Genomic DNA, 16664 nt, shown 5'->3' on the forward strand with positions numbered 1-16664 from the left:
GAATTAGCTCCCTTTTTCCTTTTTTTTTTGCCTTTTTTGGTATCTTGTCTTTGTTGTTGTTGTGTTGCTGCTGCTATGTGGTGGTGATGATGGTTGTGTTTGGGTGGTGACTGGTGAGAGGGATGGGTAAATAGATATAACAGCAGTGTAGGTTGGCCATGTATAGACCTTGGTTGGATTCAAATATTGATCTATGTTGAAAGGAATCCAATGCGCATAGCATCAAACAAGTTCACAGAAGTTCTTGATATGCACATCAGATTCTTTGATTACACAGTGTTAGAGACCTGCCTGCAGTGGCACTAGAGACATTTGTTGTTGTCATAACAATGGCTTCATTCAATGAACGAGAATATAAAAGACTAGCTTCAATCTGCAATCGCAATTTGCTTGGTCTATCTCCTTGTTGGAAAAGGACTTAATACCCTCATCTTAAAGCAGAAGTCTAGAGCAACAGCAGCAGCAAGAAAGATAAAGATATTCTCTGACACATACACTGCTCCATCAATTGAAAATGAGATGAAAGTTTCAGCATCCAGTTTCAGAATCCTCCCAGTCTCAGCTGCCGAAAGCCCTGCAAATTCATGCACCGCATTCAACTTCGAATCCTTAGTGTGCACTTGCAATTTTAGGGAAATAGAAACCACATGAGCAATAAAGAATGCGTATATGCTAACTCGTATTCAGAGCATCGCAATGACTGGGAGATTCATACCCTTGATTAAACCAAAGGCCGCACATGTCCCTGTTTTGAGTTGAAGATTATCCAGGTCTTGTCTTACCGTGTACCGAAAGGTAACTCCAAATAAAGCACAGCTAATAGAAATGACTGCCAAGTCAAGAATAAGTTGAGGGACGCTAGTAGCTTGATACAGATATATAGGGACACTAGCAAGTGTGCCAACCACAGATGAAACTACAGCAGCCTTTGCAGATTCTAATCTCTCTTTCTCTTTGTTAATGTCTTCGAAGACAATATCAGAATTATTGCTGTCATCCGTATTCGCTAACAGGGATCGCTGAGCTTCTTCCACCTTTGCCCTTGCTTCTAACAATTCCCTTTGAGATTGTGCAATCTTAATAGGACAAGGGAAGTAAAATAAGAAATAATCCATTCAATTGCACAAATGACAAAAAAGATGCATCTTAAATCAGCTTATAGCACAAATGAAGAGTTTGGAATATTGTGTCTCACTTCCAAATAATCTACATATAGTTCTTACTATTTTGGTTCGTTTCTTCTGCTAAAAGAGTCCTCATGTTATATTGGTTGTGTGGACATCTATTTCTCATCTGTTAAGTAACCCCATCTCCTCACCTGATAAAGACTAATTCTAAAGGCTCAAACTTCTAAAAAGAAGGGAAGTCGGCAGCTAAAAAGGTGAGATTCAATCAGTCACAACTCTTCACAATCTCTTGCACTCACAGACAGCTGCTAAAAGTTTCTTTATGTAAGATGGCTTTCTCCTGTTGAATATAAATTGGACAAATATCTTTGAAATGAACAAAACAAAAGCTAGTTTCTTAGCCTTCTTGCTATTCTTTATCTGAATTCTTTTTTTTTAGTGGGCATGCAATCATAATGCTCTAATATTTTTGACCCACTTCCTATGTCCTTATTTTAAATTAATCTTTGAATTTCCTGGTTTCCTTCTACTGATTGGTGCTAGAGAACAATGTCATTAAGAAGGCAACCATATGGATTAATTTAGTTGGATGTCGAGTAGAGGGTGAAGGCATCAGAGTGAGTGCCCTAAAAGTGAAGGAAAAACACCTATGGATTCACCAGAGTTCACGTCGCCAGAGCCCCTTTGACGCCTGGGTGGAATGCAGTGGAAGATACAAAGGAGCTAATTAGAGGGCCCTCTTATATGCAACCAAGAAGATTATTTTATTGGTGGCAGCAGCCAGCCAATAGAGATGCGCCTGCCAAAGCTGAATAAATTGAGGATAAGGGAAAATTGTTAGACCTAGATTTGGCCATCTGCTGGCAGGGATAGGTTTCTCCACAGTCCCTACATTCTGCACAAAGTGCCAGAGATCATGAGTAGTTATGGCAATGGCTTGCACAAGCAGATCACAAGCAGTACAGATCTCAGAGAACATAAGTGACACTTGGCATAAGTCCTCAAAGAGGTTTTCAGCAAGTGATGTTTGGCATAAGTCAAAAATCATCAATGTTCTATGTGGAAGATAGCACAAGGGTCTAGTAACCCCTATGCGTCTAAAACAAGGTGCCATCTCGCCACTGATACCAAACTAATTATCTCAGATATATCCATAGATTCTTCTTCCTGGATCATCATTGCTTTTGAAGTCCATCCTTGGGTCGTTAGATTCCAAAGAACATCCTATACTTTAATCTTCAACTAAATAAAGAGGGTTATAACAAAATTATATTTTCTATATTCTTCTGTGCTGAGGCTAATGGCAGAGCTTCATGTCTGTAATTCATTAGGTTAATAAAGTTATTTTATGGGGTTTTTTACAATAATTTCTTCGTAAATAAGTGTGATAGCAATTGGTAATCTGAAACAAGAAATGGTCAATAGATCATGCAAGGGCAGTGCTACATTCTGCTTACAACATAAAGGTACTACCCACAACTGTGGTGCATAAGGGGTCCAAGAACTAGATTCTTTTTTAATGAAGATGTACTGTTATAGCAAATTATCAAGAAGGTCATCTGTTGAGATCTTCTAGCTGTCAACAATGTGAAACATTTGCTCAGGAAAGCAAAAAGGTCATAACGGTCAAAATATTGAGATTTTGCAAAGGCCTAGAGGAGGTATAAAAAATCGACTGCCTTTGTGAGCTGGTGATACATAATTGACAAGTTTAATAGTTCAATTTTATCCAAGAACAAGAAGGAAAATTGTGTATACCATTTGAGAGAGCGACCAAGCTTATGGATGTGAAGCTGGTTTTTAAGTAAGAAACACTCTGAAGTATGCAAATTAAAGTTATCGGTGAAGAAAAAATACATTTGCTCAGGCAACCAAATTGTGATAATGGTTTGATATTCTGGTTCCAAAGAGTGAGCCTTTGCAAAGATGTAGACAATTGGCTACATAAGACAAGTTAAAAGTGTTCAAATTTTTCTAAGCATAAGTAGAGGAAAAAAAATATGTATACCATGGTGTTGGAACAAGTGGTGATCCTGATTATGGAAGTGAAAGCTGGTTCTCAAGCAAGAAGCCCTTTGCAGATTGTAAAATGAACAAAAGAATGTGATGGACTTATCTGATTTATTTCAATAAGGTAGTTATTTTTTTTCTTTTTTTATTTTACTTAAAAATGATGACAATGCTTCCTCATGGAGGTCCGTGGTGGTCAAAAAATATCATTGGCCATTTCGTCAACTATTTACATGGCCAACATATGAACCGCACAATTTATGTTGATATACACACATTAAGCATGACAACTTCAAAGGGTGAATCAATTAATCAAATAACTTGAGGGCTCAAATGACTGGATGCATGAAGTCATATAACAGGGCAAAGAGAGAGCTCACCTCGGCCTCGCGATTTTGGAGCTGGCGCATGTACTCCTTAGCCCTCAAGACGTCGGCTGCCCGGCGCTCGATGTCCGCGAGAGCCTCCCTCGCCCGCTCCACCCTGGCGGAGGCCTCCTCGAGCCCGTCGAGTAGGGCCTTGTTCTCCTCCCTCCTCAGCAGCTCGTCCACCATGCCCGAAAGCGCCTCCTCCTCCGGGCGCGACCCCGTCCCCTCGGAGTTGGCGCCGCATCGCCACCGTCGCGGAGGAGAAGAGGAGGAGGAGAGAAGATTTAAGCTTGAAATTGGTTTGGGGCAGTGGATATGGTGAGGGTTGGTGGAGATTAATTTTCTTGAGCGGAGGAGGGAGGATGACGCGCAGCGGAACTGTGGGATTGCGGATGCCGGAGGCGGCATCACAAAATCTGTAGCGGAGAGACTCCGGGCTCGAGCTGTCACCGGATATGATACGAAGCGGGCTAAGAGCGTCTTCTGGCGATGCTTTTCCTACCCGTTTAGAGACACTCGCATTAGTTACCCGCATTTTGGTTGGAAAATCGATGGCACTTGTGTGGGCCCCGTTTTACGTGCTGCATATCCGCCCGCCTCTCTGTCGGCGTATCGGCCCGTCCAGGGACGGGAGTCTCTCTCTAGAGTTCAGAAGGAACGGCCGCCTCTCTGTCTTTGACGGCGGCAGCTAACGCTGGGAAACCCAAAGCAAACCCTCGTCTCCTCGCCTGCAGAAACCCTACCTCTCCAAAACCCTCCTTCGATCCTCACGCCCCGCGGATCCAGCCGAGCCCTCACCACCGCCATTTTCATCCCCGCCCAAAAAACCCTTGCTTCCACCAATTGGGTCGTCGTCGTTGCCGCTGGAGTCGGACGCCTCTTCCCGGAGCATGAAGTCCCACCTCGCCGCCGGAGAGACCCTCGACGGCCTCTTTCTCCGCAGCGCCACCCCGATCCTCATCGACAACATCGTTCTCCCGGGCTACGGCTACGTGGTCGTTGGCATGAGGCACGGCCCCGGGAGCGTCCCTGACTTCGCGTCCTCGCCGCCTCACGCATGCTTGCCGGAGGAATTAAAGGCGAGGGTGTACGACATGGTTGCGGGCCGCGGTGGAGGACGTCGGCGGTTCCAGCTGGCGGAGACAGAGATCGGCGAGGAGGGGGCCGAGGACGAGAAGCCCAGGGATGGGTCATCCTGGAGCGAGTTAGGCGAGTCGAGCACTTCAACCCAATGGACGGAGTGAGTTGACCCGGGAAGACCCAAAGTAGAGCAACTCAACCCCACCCAGGAAATCATCGGTTAGCCTTTGTTGTTTCTTCTGATCATTTTATTTTCCCTTTTTCTTTTTCTTTTTTGATTTTTCAATAACTCTACTAATTGGAAAATGCTAAGTGTATGTATATACATTGGTTTATTATTTTTAACATCAACATTATGTTGTCGTTTGATAGGTACCACATCTTTTATTTATCAATTAACACTAATGAAACAGAGTTTGCAATGTAACGATGCTTTCGTACTATTTATTCTCAGTCCATAAAGCGAAAAATGAAACTATCGATATGCAGAAAACTTGACTAACAGTTGAGAAAAACACAATCAACCATTCATTCCTTTCCTCTCGAACCTCTTCATGGGCGCTATGATTTCTGCGTCCTGGCCATGTCAGGAACAAGCACACCGAGTTCCTTTTCTCAGGGCACTGGTTTCCATCATTGAGACATCAGAAAGAACCGACACCTTGTTCCCCTTTAGTCTCAGCACATCGTTCCCACCACCGTCTCTGCTGCCTTCGTCGCTCTCCAAGTCCTTCCTTGACACCACTCCATGGATTTCCTCTATCAGCCTCAAGAACGCGCTCTCCACGTTGTCGCCACTGAGTGCAGACGCCTCCGAGAAGAACAGCCCTTGTTCCTCCGCAAACTCCACGGCGTCCTCGGTGGACACCGCCCTTTTTTCAGCGAGGTCGGACTTGTTCCCGATCAACATGATGACGATGGCCTTGTCCGCGTTCGCTCGCAGTTCCTCCACCCACCTCGCCACGTGATCGAACGTCGGCCTTTTGGTGATGTCGTACACCAGCATGGCACCGAGAGCTCCTCTGTAGTAAGCACTCGTGACCGCTCGGTACCTGCACTTGGGGTTACATCACTGGAAGCCGAGTCACGCAACTCCTACTGGACCGGAGGAGGAAGGGGATGGAGACATGTACCTCTCCTGGCCGGCAGTGTCCCAGATTTGGGCCTTGATGCGCTTGCGGTTGAGCACGATGGTTCGAGTCTGGAACTCGATGCCGATGGTGGACTTGGAGTCGAAGCAGAACTCGTCCTTGGTGAACCTCGACAGCAACTGCGTCTTCCCGACGGCCGAGTCGCCGATCACCACTACCTTGAACACGTAGTCGATCTCCGCCGCCCTCTCCGCACCCCACTCGTCTTCCATCGCTGTCGCCTCTTCCGATCCTTGTTGTGGCTGCTGTCGGAAGCTGGGCTCAGGAAGGGGAGGATACACAAGCATTAATAGAGAAACATCACCCAGGAATTAGGTGGCATATATTGATGATGCTGCCTTAGAAAAGAAGTCTTCTTCTTTAAAAGAAGCAGGTAGCACCAGCGGCCCCATCCAAAAGTGGATGACAATGATGCCAAGAACTCATGCAACTAGTATTCGATGACCATGGAGAGCATCAACACTTGGTAGAAAGCGAGTGACTTTGCTGTATCCAATGCACCATGGCCAGCAACTCACCCTGTCCTTCCCGAAACTATTCCTAAGCAAATGGGGAGACAACATGAGTGCGAGGAGGGTTAGAGAAGCTGCTAAGTTATAGCCAAGCTTTAACAGAGAAGAGGGATGATGGAAATGGATGGAAACCACCGACTCCTCCTGCTCCCTTCTTTACTTGCTGCAACTAGCCGTTGAGATGAGGCTGAAGACCAACCAGGAGGACCCCCCATCACTGTGCTTCTACTGTAGAGAGAGAGAGAGAGAGAGAGCAGTGTGCATGCAGATGAGTCCCCATGCATCAATTGAGATCTTGATTAAGAACCCAAACCTGCAACCTACCATTCTTAGCCTCAATGGTGGGCACCGACGTCCGAAAAAGAACAAAAAAAAAAAAAAAAAGAAGATAATTTATCAAATAAAATCCTCATATTTATTTTTTTAATCATATGATATCTCTTATAAATCATTTATATATTTGACCATTTTTTTTTTGTAGACATCAATTTTACCCATATAAAAATCTTTGTATCGATTCGGATCAAATCCCCAAACCCTCCTTCTCCTTCATCTCCTCCTCAGCTTCTTCTTCAACCTCTGTCTTCTTCGGTACAGGTGAATGTTTTAAACAAAGAAATATTTTTTTGTATTTTAACGTGCTTGGTATGTTTGCTAAACACTTGAAAACAAGTGTACTATGGAAGGATGAATAGCATCTTAGGTTGAGTTGTGTATTGTTTAGCTCCGAGAAGCATAATACAATTTTACTTTCTTTCTTGAAATATATATATATATATTTATTCACTATAAAGTGGTTTTGTTATGTATACTTGAAAATATCTATAAATAATAATTTTAGCAAGATAATTTTAAGAAAATAAAATTTTAAGATATTTCGTCAATTGAAACGATAGGTCGATCGATAAAAATACAAGACTTATATTTTGAAAAAAATAAAATGTAACCATATATTATATTTAAAATATACGAATAGTGCTATCAAATGTTATATGGGTGGAGCAGACATGAGAGGGAAAAAAAAATGCTATAAAACGTTTGGATGCACATTTTATTTGAGAATCAAATTGTAATATAATAAGAACCCCTTTGGATACCAACCGTTCCACATAGATAATCTATTATCGGATGCAAGTCTATTAAAGCCACTCTTTCCCATATATTTTGTTTCCATTCCTATCAAATAATAATCTTTAAGATTCACAATCAAGGATGACATCCATCGAGGTTTGGTTTTGGCTACCTACTTTCTCTCGAATTAGGATCATTATAAGAGGAGGCGTACCTACTTTATCTACATTAATAGTACTAATGCACTGATGGAGACGAGGCGCAATAACACCATTGGAATCATCAACTTAGTAGTGCACATCAATGTACCTTTTTCTTTTTCTCTTTTTTGGGAAGAAATAGAAGTTGCCATCATTTTCCTCACATCTTTGTTTCTTTGCACTAAATAAACAAATATTTCAGCTAATCCATTAGCTTCGGTTCTCTCGACATTTTTGGTGCCTTTCAAACTTAAAATTTGAACTGTTCTCAATATCAAATGGACACAATATACCAACGATCGCGAACAAAAAACAATGTAGACATTATGATGTGAGCATCCAAAACTGATAAGCTGGTGTTCATTCTTAAAGCCACGAGGAATTAGCGGTTTCAATATCAATCCTGTACGATTTATTTTCGAAAAGGATCCTAAAAGGAGGCTTAAGAGAGAAGTCATCGTTTGGGGGAGTCGATGCCTTTTCTAATATCAAGATGGATACCATCTCACTAGTGTGAGTTCTATAAGTCATCGGGATTCTAAAGGATCTTTCTATGAAGGCAGTAGCTTTTGACTTTTTATTATATCTTTATTTCTAACTCCCCAATCAATAAGTAACTATATATTATCTTATAAAAAAATAAAAATTATATGGGCTGCACATAAATGAAAAGAGTTTTGTTGAGTCACGTTAAAAGATAATGTTAAAGATAATGTTATTAATATTCGAATTAGCTCGGTATGATTTAGGCTCATATACATAAGATGTGTCAAATATTTATCGAGGTAACTAGAATACTCTTTGAGAATTGAGGAGGATTCGGGTGCATGTGTCATAGATGACATACACAAAAACTAACATCATATAGATTTTTTATTTTAGTCCCATCGATATTCAAGTAAATTTCAATAAGAATAAAGTAAATTTAGTAAAAAATAATTAAGCTCAATTAACTTATCTAAGGTAGTTTTTTTATAGTGGGTTAATAAAAAAATATATTATGCAGAACGTTTCTAATCACCCTTTTAGATTGATGTCCACTTAGCCTGGGCCATGTATTGCCTCCTCACCGTTGACTATACTATCATATTTACTATCACATGTTGATTTGCTATGGCAAAGATGATTACCTCTATCATTCATCTCTTTTGAATGTGTACTATGAGATCTCTCATTGAGGGCTCTAAAAGTATAGTCATGAGTTGTTGACATAGCATGTGGGTTATGAGGAAGCCCTAAGGCCTCTTGTTTAGTTGTCTTTGTTAGGTTGAGTGTTGGCCAAGGTACTTGCCTTGAGCATTCTACTAAGATGATTTTTCTAATACTCTATCGAGATGGTCGCTTGGGATTCTATGTGGAATTGGTTGTCTCAAGGTGTTTTACTAAGATAATGGTTGCCTCGAGTACTTGCTGAGGTGATTGTCTTAGGGTCTCTCTACTAAGATAGTCATCTTACAAGCATAGGCTTGTTAGATGCTTACTCTGAGAATGATGCATGAGGCCCTTATTGAATGCTTACCCCGAAAATAACACATTGAGGACTTGTTGAAAACTCCTATCAGTTGGACGAGTTAGCCCCAACGATGATAAAATAAAATTAATAAAAAAATAATTGATTTTGGTTATTAAGCCTAAGATAACTTTTTATATTAGATTAATAAGAGAAAATATTCTATAAAATATTTATAGATAAATCATTCCTTAACCATTGTTTTAGATTGATTATCCTTTTATGTATCACCATAGAATATTTGGCTATTCGTATACATAGTAAAGGTTTATGCTAAATAGTAATATAAAAAGATTATAATATTTATTTTAGAGATATATGCCCAATGAATCAAATACAGATTGGTTTTAATAAAAATAGCCTTAAAGCACTACAAGATACAATGAGTCTTTCACTTGAATATGCTAAATCTTGATTATTAATCAAATAATTGTAAATAAATAATTTAACGAAGTTTCATAAAACTTCATCAATCTCAAGTCCAACTATTCTTTCTTTAATCATAAATTGAAACCATTATCCATCCAACATTATGATACTATAACCATATCTAAATGTTAATTTTGAGTCCTAGATCATACTTACGTACACTCTTTATTTTACGTTTTTATACAAATACCCATGTAGATGCTGCTGATTTAAGGCTAAATTATCTTGTTCATTTAATTATATATATATATATATATATATATATATACATATATATATATATACATATACATATATATATATACATATACATATATATATATACATACATATATATATATATACATATATATATATATACATATATATATATATATATATATATACATATATATATATATATATATATACATACATATATATATATATATATTTATATATAACTAAAATATCTTATAAGTTAAAGCCAAAGCATAAGAATATTTGTGTTAAGTCAGATTTTAATTATCTGAGTTGAATGTTTCTATGTCTTTGTCTCGAGATGATATCAATTGATTTCGTTTATATTCACCTATAAACCGATGTGTGAAGACATTCAAAAAGCTTAAGTTAATAATTATTTTAGATGATATGGTTATATTTTTAATAGGAAAAGATTCATTTCTTGAAATGCATGTGAAGAGTCTTTTTATATGGGCTTTCAATATCATTACCTTCTTAGGAGACACCAAATTATAAAAAGGTGGAGCATTTCTTTCAAACTTAGTTATGGTCATGCGACATCGAAACCAAGACGTGATAAATGTCTAACCCACTCAATTACGTATTAAAATATTAATACGATATTAAGGTCTATAATATGATATCATGTAATATCAAGATATTTATGATACTAAGATATGTCCACGTGATGTCATGATTTTATTCATGTTATATAGAGATATTAATGATAGGATAATTATCGTATAAAGTCTACATAATAAGAATTAAGTTTATATAGAAGTAATATAAATATATTATTCATAGACTCCAATCGTGGAATTGTCACTAGCTTATGTTCTGGCTCGATTGGTATGAGACGTGTGAATTAATTAAGGATTAATAATTCTTTTTAAGTAACTAAAGAAATGATATCACGATAAGTCGGGAACGATACCCCTTTACATAGTTTTTTTTTTGTTATTAGTTACCGAAAGCTAAATATCACATAGCTTTTCAATTTATAATTAGGTAAGACTAAGATTATTCAAATCCATTCTGAGTCCCTAAATTATTTTTTTTAATTTGATTTATTAAATTAAAATAGTTTAAATCGATTTGAATCTACTTGAGCCAATTCAAAACTGATTAATTCAATTCGATTAATCGATTTATGATTATATATATATATATATATCAAATAAATTAGGTCTCAATTAAACTAAATTAAAAATCTTAGTCTAACAAGGCCAATACAATAAGATTTATAAAATTAAACTCACATCATTAAGCTCATTTGTAAAATTGAGATCTTAAGTCGGTTTTATTAATCATTTTGAATGATTAAGGGGTTAGGATATTAAATATCCAACCTAGTTCAAATCGAATCCAACCGGATCAAATTTTTTGGTCCGGTTCGATTAAAATAAGATAGTCCGAATCGGAATCAATTCAGACCTACCTAATTAAACTGATTCAAAATTAGTTAAACTAATTCCATTACTCCATTTGTAACTTCAAGTAATTTTTTAAAAATATTTATTTTTAAATAAATTAGTTTACTTGAATTAAATTCAATTGGATTTATGAAATTAAGTTCATAACATTTATAACATTAAGTTGGTTTAATAATTATTGATTATTTTTTTAAATTAAAATATTACTTGATTAATCGAACCAAAGAAAATACTTTTGAACCAAAACTATCTACAATAATCAAATCCCCAATCTAACACCAAATAGGAAGCCTATCTTCGGTTCACTTCACTCGCACCCTCCTCAATCTACTCCTGCGCCATTCCCTCGCTCCTCCTGCGACGCTGTGAGGTGAAGCGTGCCGGAGAATGGAGGCCTTCTACTGGCTGCTCTTCGGCGGGCTCGCGGCGGTGGTGGCGGCCCTGGAGATGAGCAAGACCAACAGGGACCGCGCCGCCACCTCCTCCGCCTTCAACTCGTTCAAGAACAACTACCTCCTTGTCTATTCCCTCATGATGGGTGCGTTCACCCCACCCCCCCGCCCCCCCTTCCCTTTCTCTAGATTTCTCATCTCATCGTTCTCCCTCACATCGTGCAGATCTGATCTGTTCCGATCGTGTTAATCCTAGATCTCTCCCCCTCATTTACCGTGATAGATTGTTCAATCAGATTACGTGTGTTATTTAGATGAATTCTGCACATCGTTGACCTTTTCTCCCTTTTCTTCACGGAGGCAGCCGGAGATTGGTTGCAGGGTCCGTACGTGTACTACCTCTACAGCCAGTATGGATATGGGAAGGGAGACATCGGTCGGCTCTTCATCGCCGGCTTCGGATCTTCCATGCTGTTCGGGACCATCGTCGGATCTCTGGCGGACAAGCAGTAAGGACTCCCTCCAATGGGGATCGATTTGCTGCTTTTTCATAGATAAAAAAGAAATCCTTTGTGTTCGTCCTCATCTGGTGATCTTGGGCCTTTTTTCTCTTCTTTGTGTTTGAAAACGGCAGGGGTCGGAAGAGAGCTTCTGTGACGTATTGTATCACTTATATCCTCAGTTGCATCACCAAACATTCTCCACAGTATAAGGTCTTGATGTTGGGACGCATATTAGGAGGGATTGCGACGTCACTCTTGTTTTCGGCATTTGAGTCATGGCTTGTTGCAGAACACAATAAGGTGAATCATCAATTTTGGACTTAAGATATGCTTTGTCGAGGAAATTTCTGTAACATGTTTCTTTGAGTCAAAGTTGAGTTTCTCATTCATAAACGGATAATGATTGTATGTATCGGATTTACAAAATTTCCATGCGATCTTCACTTGCTTTTCCCATTTTGTTATTCTGTATATCTGATGCTGATGTTCCCATGACATTGTTATTGTCAGGTATGTAGCTGGTCAAATTGCTACAAAATTTCCAACTTCAAGTCCAGTATATCTTTCCATGGACCTCTTTAATTTTGTGGCTCTTTTATTTGCTCTCCACAAGAGTCTTGTTATCATACATTTCCATTTCTTGTTAATTGCTCAGCAACATAGTTATGCAAATTGGACCCGGTGAAGAGAGAGGTTTTTGAAACGACATAAAGACCAGAAAAAGACCATAGTAGAAACAATTTTATTAGGATTGCGATAGATGATAAGATCCATGTGGAAGGATTAGTTAAATAGTTAATTTATTTAATTTCTTGAAAGATGAAGTTGGAAATACTTTCATGGAAATGCTAAAAAAATATTAGAATCATACAAAACTTTTATTATTGCTCGTAATGTTACACATTAATTCTTGGTGCCAGACATGAATTCTAATTTTGTTTCATTATTATAGATGGTTTCCTTGGCATTTTCTGGAATGGAAAAAATCCATTGAGAAATTTTATTCTTGTATTTTCAGTCATGACAATTTGGTTTGTTGATAAAGGCTTATAACCCTTTAGTTTTTAGTAATATGTCACAATAGCATCTTCCTTTGAAATATCTGATTCTGTGTATTCTTATTTGTACCATAACGTGTGAACCTGATTCAGAAGATGAAATATCTTCTTCAAATAGACTATTAAGCGACAACTGTTAGTGCTATACCCTTGAATTTGTCAAAGTTAGAAATTTTAACACTGTGTATTGCTGTCTCAAACTCACACCACTATACATATCCAAGGTCAGTGTCGGTTGGTTCTTGGAGATGAAAACTATTGGTGCAACACTTGCTAATCTGAATTCAGATGCTCCTTTTCATAACATGCTTTGGTTCTTATATGTGTTTCACTTTTGTGATACAGAGGGGTTTTGAACCACAGTGGCTATCCATAACATTTTCCAAAGCTATATTTCTTGGAAATGGCCTTGTTGCCATTATCGCTGGGTTGTTTGCTAACCTGCTGACAGATAATTTGGGTTTTGGACCTGTTGCACCCTTTGATGCTGCCGCATGTTTTCTTGCTATTGGCATGGCGGTTATATTATCAACATGGACTGAGAACTATGGAGATCCTTCTGAAAGCAAGAATTTAGTTACCCAGTTCAAGGTTGCCGCATCAGCTATTTCTTCTGGTTAGTATTATTGTATTACAATTTCATGTTTACAAAAAATCAGCTGCGACCGGTAGTGTGATGAACAATGTACTATTTCAGACACAAAAATTGCGTTACTTGGTGCAATACAGTCGTTGTTTGAAGGTTCCATGTATACATTTGTTTTCCTCTGGACTCCTGCTTTAAGCCCAAATGATGAAGACATTCCACACGGATTCATTTTTGCGACATTTATGCTGTCCTCAATGTTGGGTAGCTCCATTGCATCTCGACTATTGTCCCGCGCAGCACCCAAAGTTGAATCTTACATGCAGCTTGTATTTGCTATCGCTGCGGTCACTCTCCTTCTACCTGTTATTACCAGTGTATGCCCTACTTACTGGCTTTTTGTTCGTGTTCCTTCACTCAATTGTTCTAACTTGATCTTTGATATGTTGCAGTTCTTAGTAGCACCCTCAACAGTCAAAGGTGGAAGCATTTCTTTCGGGGGTTGTATTCAGCTCTTTGGCTTCTGCACATTTGAAGCTTGTGTTGGAATATTTTGGCCTTCCATTATGAAGATGAGGTCCCAGTACATTCCTGAAGAGGCTAGAAGCACGATCATGAACTTTTTCCGCATTCCCCTTAACATATTTGTGTGTGTTGTTCTATACAATGTAAGCATCCAATCACATGGCTATATTATCTGATTTCACAGTGAATTTCCATTTAAAATTTGGTGTTTCTTGCACGAGTGAGAATTCAAGGTTTATTTACTTCAGCACTTCGAGTGTTTGCACCATAAGATGCTAACTTTTAGGTTTCCTGTCACATGATTTGCCAAATTTAGGAGGATATATTAATTAGCATTTATTTTATATCTTAGTTGAACAATTAAACTAAAGGTTTCATAGTTATGCTAGCTATGGTAGCTTTAATTTGAGAAATTGAAGATATGAATCATAATTTGTCATATAATGATTGTTGAAGTGCCAATTTGCAGGTGAATGCATTCCCTATGACTGTCATGTTTGCCATGTGCTCTGTTTTCCTTTTCCTCGCCTCAATTCTTCAAAGGAGGTTGATGATAGTTGCTGAGAGCCACAGATCAAGTAAGAAAGGAAATCTCCTCTCTTATCCTTTCTCAGTACATGAGATTTCTCTCTTTTAGCTTAACTGTTCTGCCATAGCTTCAAATAAAAGTTGGTTTTTTGGGCGCCACAAAAAATATTGAAAATGTTTGAATCTTCATTATCTTAAATTTTGTATATTGCAGTCATCCTTCTAGTCATAGTATTTTTTATTCAAAACAGTTAAAAAGATGAATTAATATAATTTATTGATTTCACAAAAAAATCAGCCTTTTGCTATGTTCTTATTGTAGACTGTGCAGAGTATTCCACCAACAAAAAAAGAAAAACCATAAAAAGTATCTACGATCTAAAATTTTCATTTTTCATTTTTTTTCTAGAAAAACAAATGCCAAAAGCATAGTGCTAGTAGATGACATGCGAATTGCCTGACATGCTGCCCAGTGCCCACATGTTTTTGCATCTTAATAACAAGAAACTTTCAAATATTTGATGCTTATCATCTTTATCCAATCTCTGGTACAACCAAATTTTCATCAAATCTGCCTCCAGCAGTCAGTTGCATTTGAATAGGTTTATGATTCAACAAATTCTTTTGCTTATTGTTTGTACTTTCTTATACTGCATAAAAAATCGTAGATCTAAATGCTTGTCATGGTTGCATGAGCATATATCAGGTATCAGAAAAAGTCTGTGCACCCTATGGTTTTTCAGGGTTTGTCAGTGTCCTCTGAGCCACGAGCCAAAAATATTTGTGCTTGTAAATTATCATTCTTAGTTTGGAGATTCTTAGGACCTTGTCATCATTTTTGGATCATCAAGTCAACATTCCAATGATGGGTTGAGGCATGCTATTTCAAAGTAACTTGGTAATAGCCTCTCTGATTGCAGGGATAAGATGAGGACATTGATCCTAGATCCTTTACTTGCAGGAATCTCATTTATAGGGCTACCCTCTTTTACATGTTTAAAGTATAACATTTTGTTGCAGAACCAGTTCTTTATTGTCAACAAAAAATTTCCAAACAGCAGAAACTAAAATAGGAAACTTAGTTTGCCTCCATTTATTTGATTTATGAAACATTTCTTTTTCTTCCCCCCCATTGTACACTTTCAGCTATGGAAATCCATCAAAATTCTATTCTAGTGTCAATGCAGGAGATCCATTTTTATCCTTGTGATATTCTCATTGTTGATATTCTTTGCAGAGTCTGAAGATTGGACTTCTCTGAAGGAGAGAGATGCTGAGGCGGAGCCACTGAACATTTGAAGAGCAATAAAACCTGGAGCGCACGATAATGTGGTCTTTCACGGCAATGCTACTGCAATCTTGTCTTGGTTCTTGTCATTACTAATCTGATGGAAAATAAGTTTGTTACTATGTTTAGGTGGATTCAATTGGATGTGCAGTTATGAGGCAGAGGACATTGGAAATGCAAGAACTCCGTATTGAGGTTTCCCTATTCTAGATTTTCTTCTAAAAGATTACTGAAAAACAGAAGTATCTCTATGTAGCGGTTAACAGTCAGTTGCCCAATTGGTTTTCTGTTTTAGAATCCTTTTGTTGCTTCTTTATCTTCACTCACGACCTACATGTCCTTAGAGATTCTATCCATGACCGAGTCTTTATTATGTATTCAGAAAATAATCAATAATTTCTGCATCTAGATTTGGTTATTTCTGTTGATAGTCATTTCCTTCTTTTTTTTCTCTCTCTTTTACAGCAAACTATTGTTATTTGACAGATTGTTTTCTCTTGCCGTATTAGTTTGACGAAATTAGTTCAGCATGTTTTACCCAGGTTTAAGATAATTCAGCATTTTTAAACGTGGACAGGATCTCTTGCCTCATTTATGCATGTTGTTGAGTTCAGAAGACACTGGTTAATTTTCCAGTAAGCAGAGTCTGAATATGGCAACTAATTTTCCGG

General features: G+C 38.1%; 3 protein-coding genes across 3 annotated transcripts; 1 reads left to right on the forward strand and 2 right to left on the reverse strand.

The window, feature by feature from the left end:
• Window positions 1–173: 173 nt before the first annotated feature.
• Window positions 174–4052, reverse strand: LOC103996611 (uncharacterized). The gene is made up of 3 exons (XM_009417548.3): window positions 3518–4052; window positions 716–1076; window positions 174–574 (listed from the first exon to the last, which is right to left on the reverse strand). Exons 1-3 carry the CDS (start codon window positions 3911–3913, stop codon window positions 396–398), a joined length of 936 nt encoding a protein of 311 aa, XP_009415823.2. The 5' UTR covers window positions 3914–4052; the 3' UTR covers window positions 174–395.
• LOC135648418 (ras-related protein RABA3-like) lies at window positions 4040–5991 on the reverse strand. The gene is made up of 2 exons (XM_065166103.1): window positions 5719–5991; window positions 4040–5637 (listed from the first exon to the last, which is right to left on the reverse strand). The coding sequence occupies exons 1-2, from the start codon at window positions 5946–5948 to the stop codon at window positions 5172–5174; spliced, it is 696 nt and encodes a 231-aa protein (XP_065022175.1). The 5' UTR covers window positions 5949–5991; the 3' UTR covers window positions 4040–5171.
• Window positions 5992–11391: 5400 nt separating this feature from the next.
• On the forward strand, window positions 11392–16411 carry LOC103996614 (uncharacterized). Its single transcript, XM_009417551.3, has 8 exons — window positions 11392–11651; window positions 11870–12014; window positions 12140–12308; window positions 13412–13682; window positions 13764–14029; window positions 14105–14320; window positions 14647–14755; window positions 15943–16411. Exons 1-8 carry the CDS (start codon window positions 11501–11503, stop codon window positions 16002–16004), a joined length of 1389 nt encoding a protein of 462 aa, XP_009415826.2. The 5' UTR covers window positions 11392–11500; the 3' UTR covers window positions 16005–16411.
• The last annotated feature ends 253 nt before the right edge of the window (window positions 16412–16664 follow it).

This window comes from Musa acuminata, chromosome BXJ3-9 (assembly GCF_036884655.1).
Source record: "Musa acuminata AAA Group cultivar baxijiao chromosome BXJ3-9, Cavendish_Baxijiao_AAA, whole genome shotgun sequence".
In the NCBI taxonomy this organism is placed as follows: domain Eukaryota; kingdom Viridiplantae; phylum Streptophyta; class Magnoliopsida; order Zingiberales; family Musaceae; genus Musa; species Musa acuminata.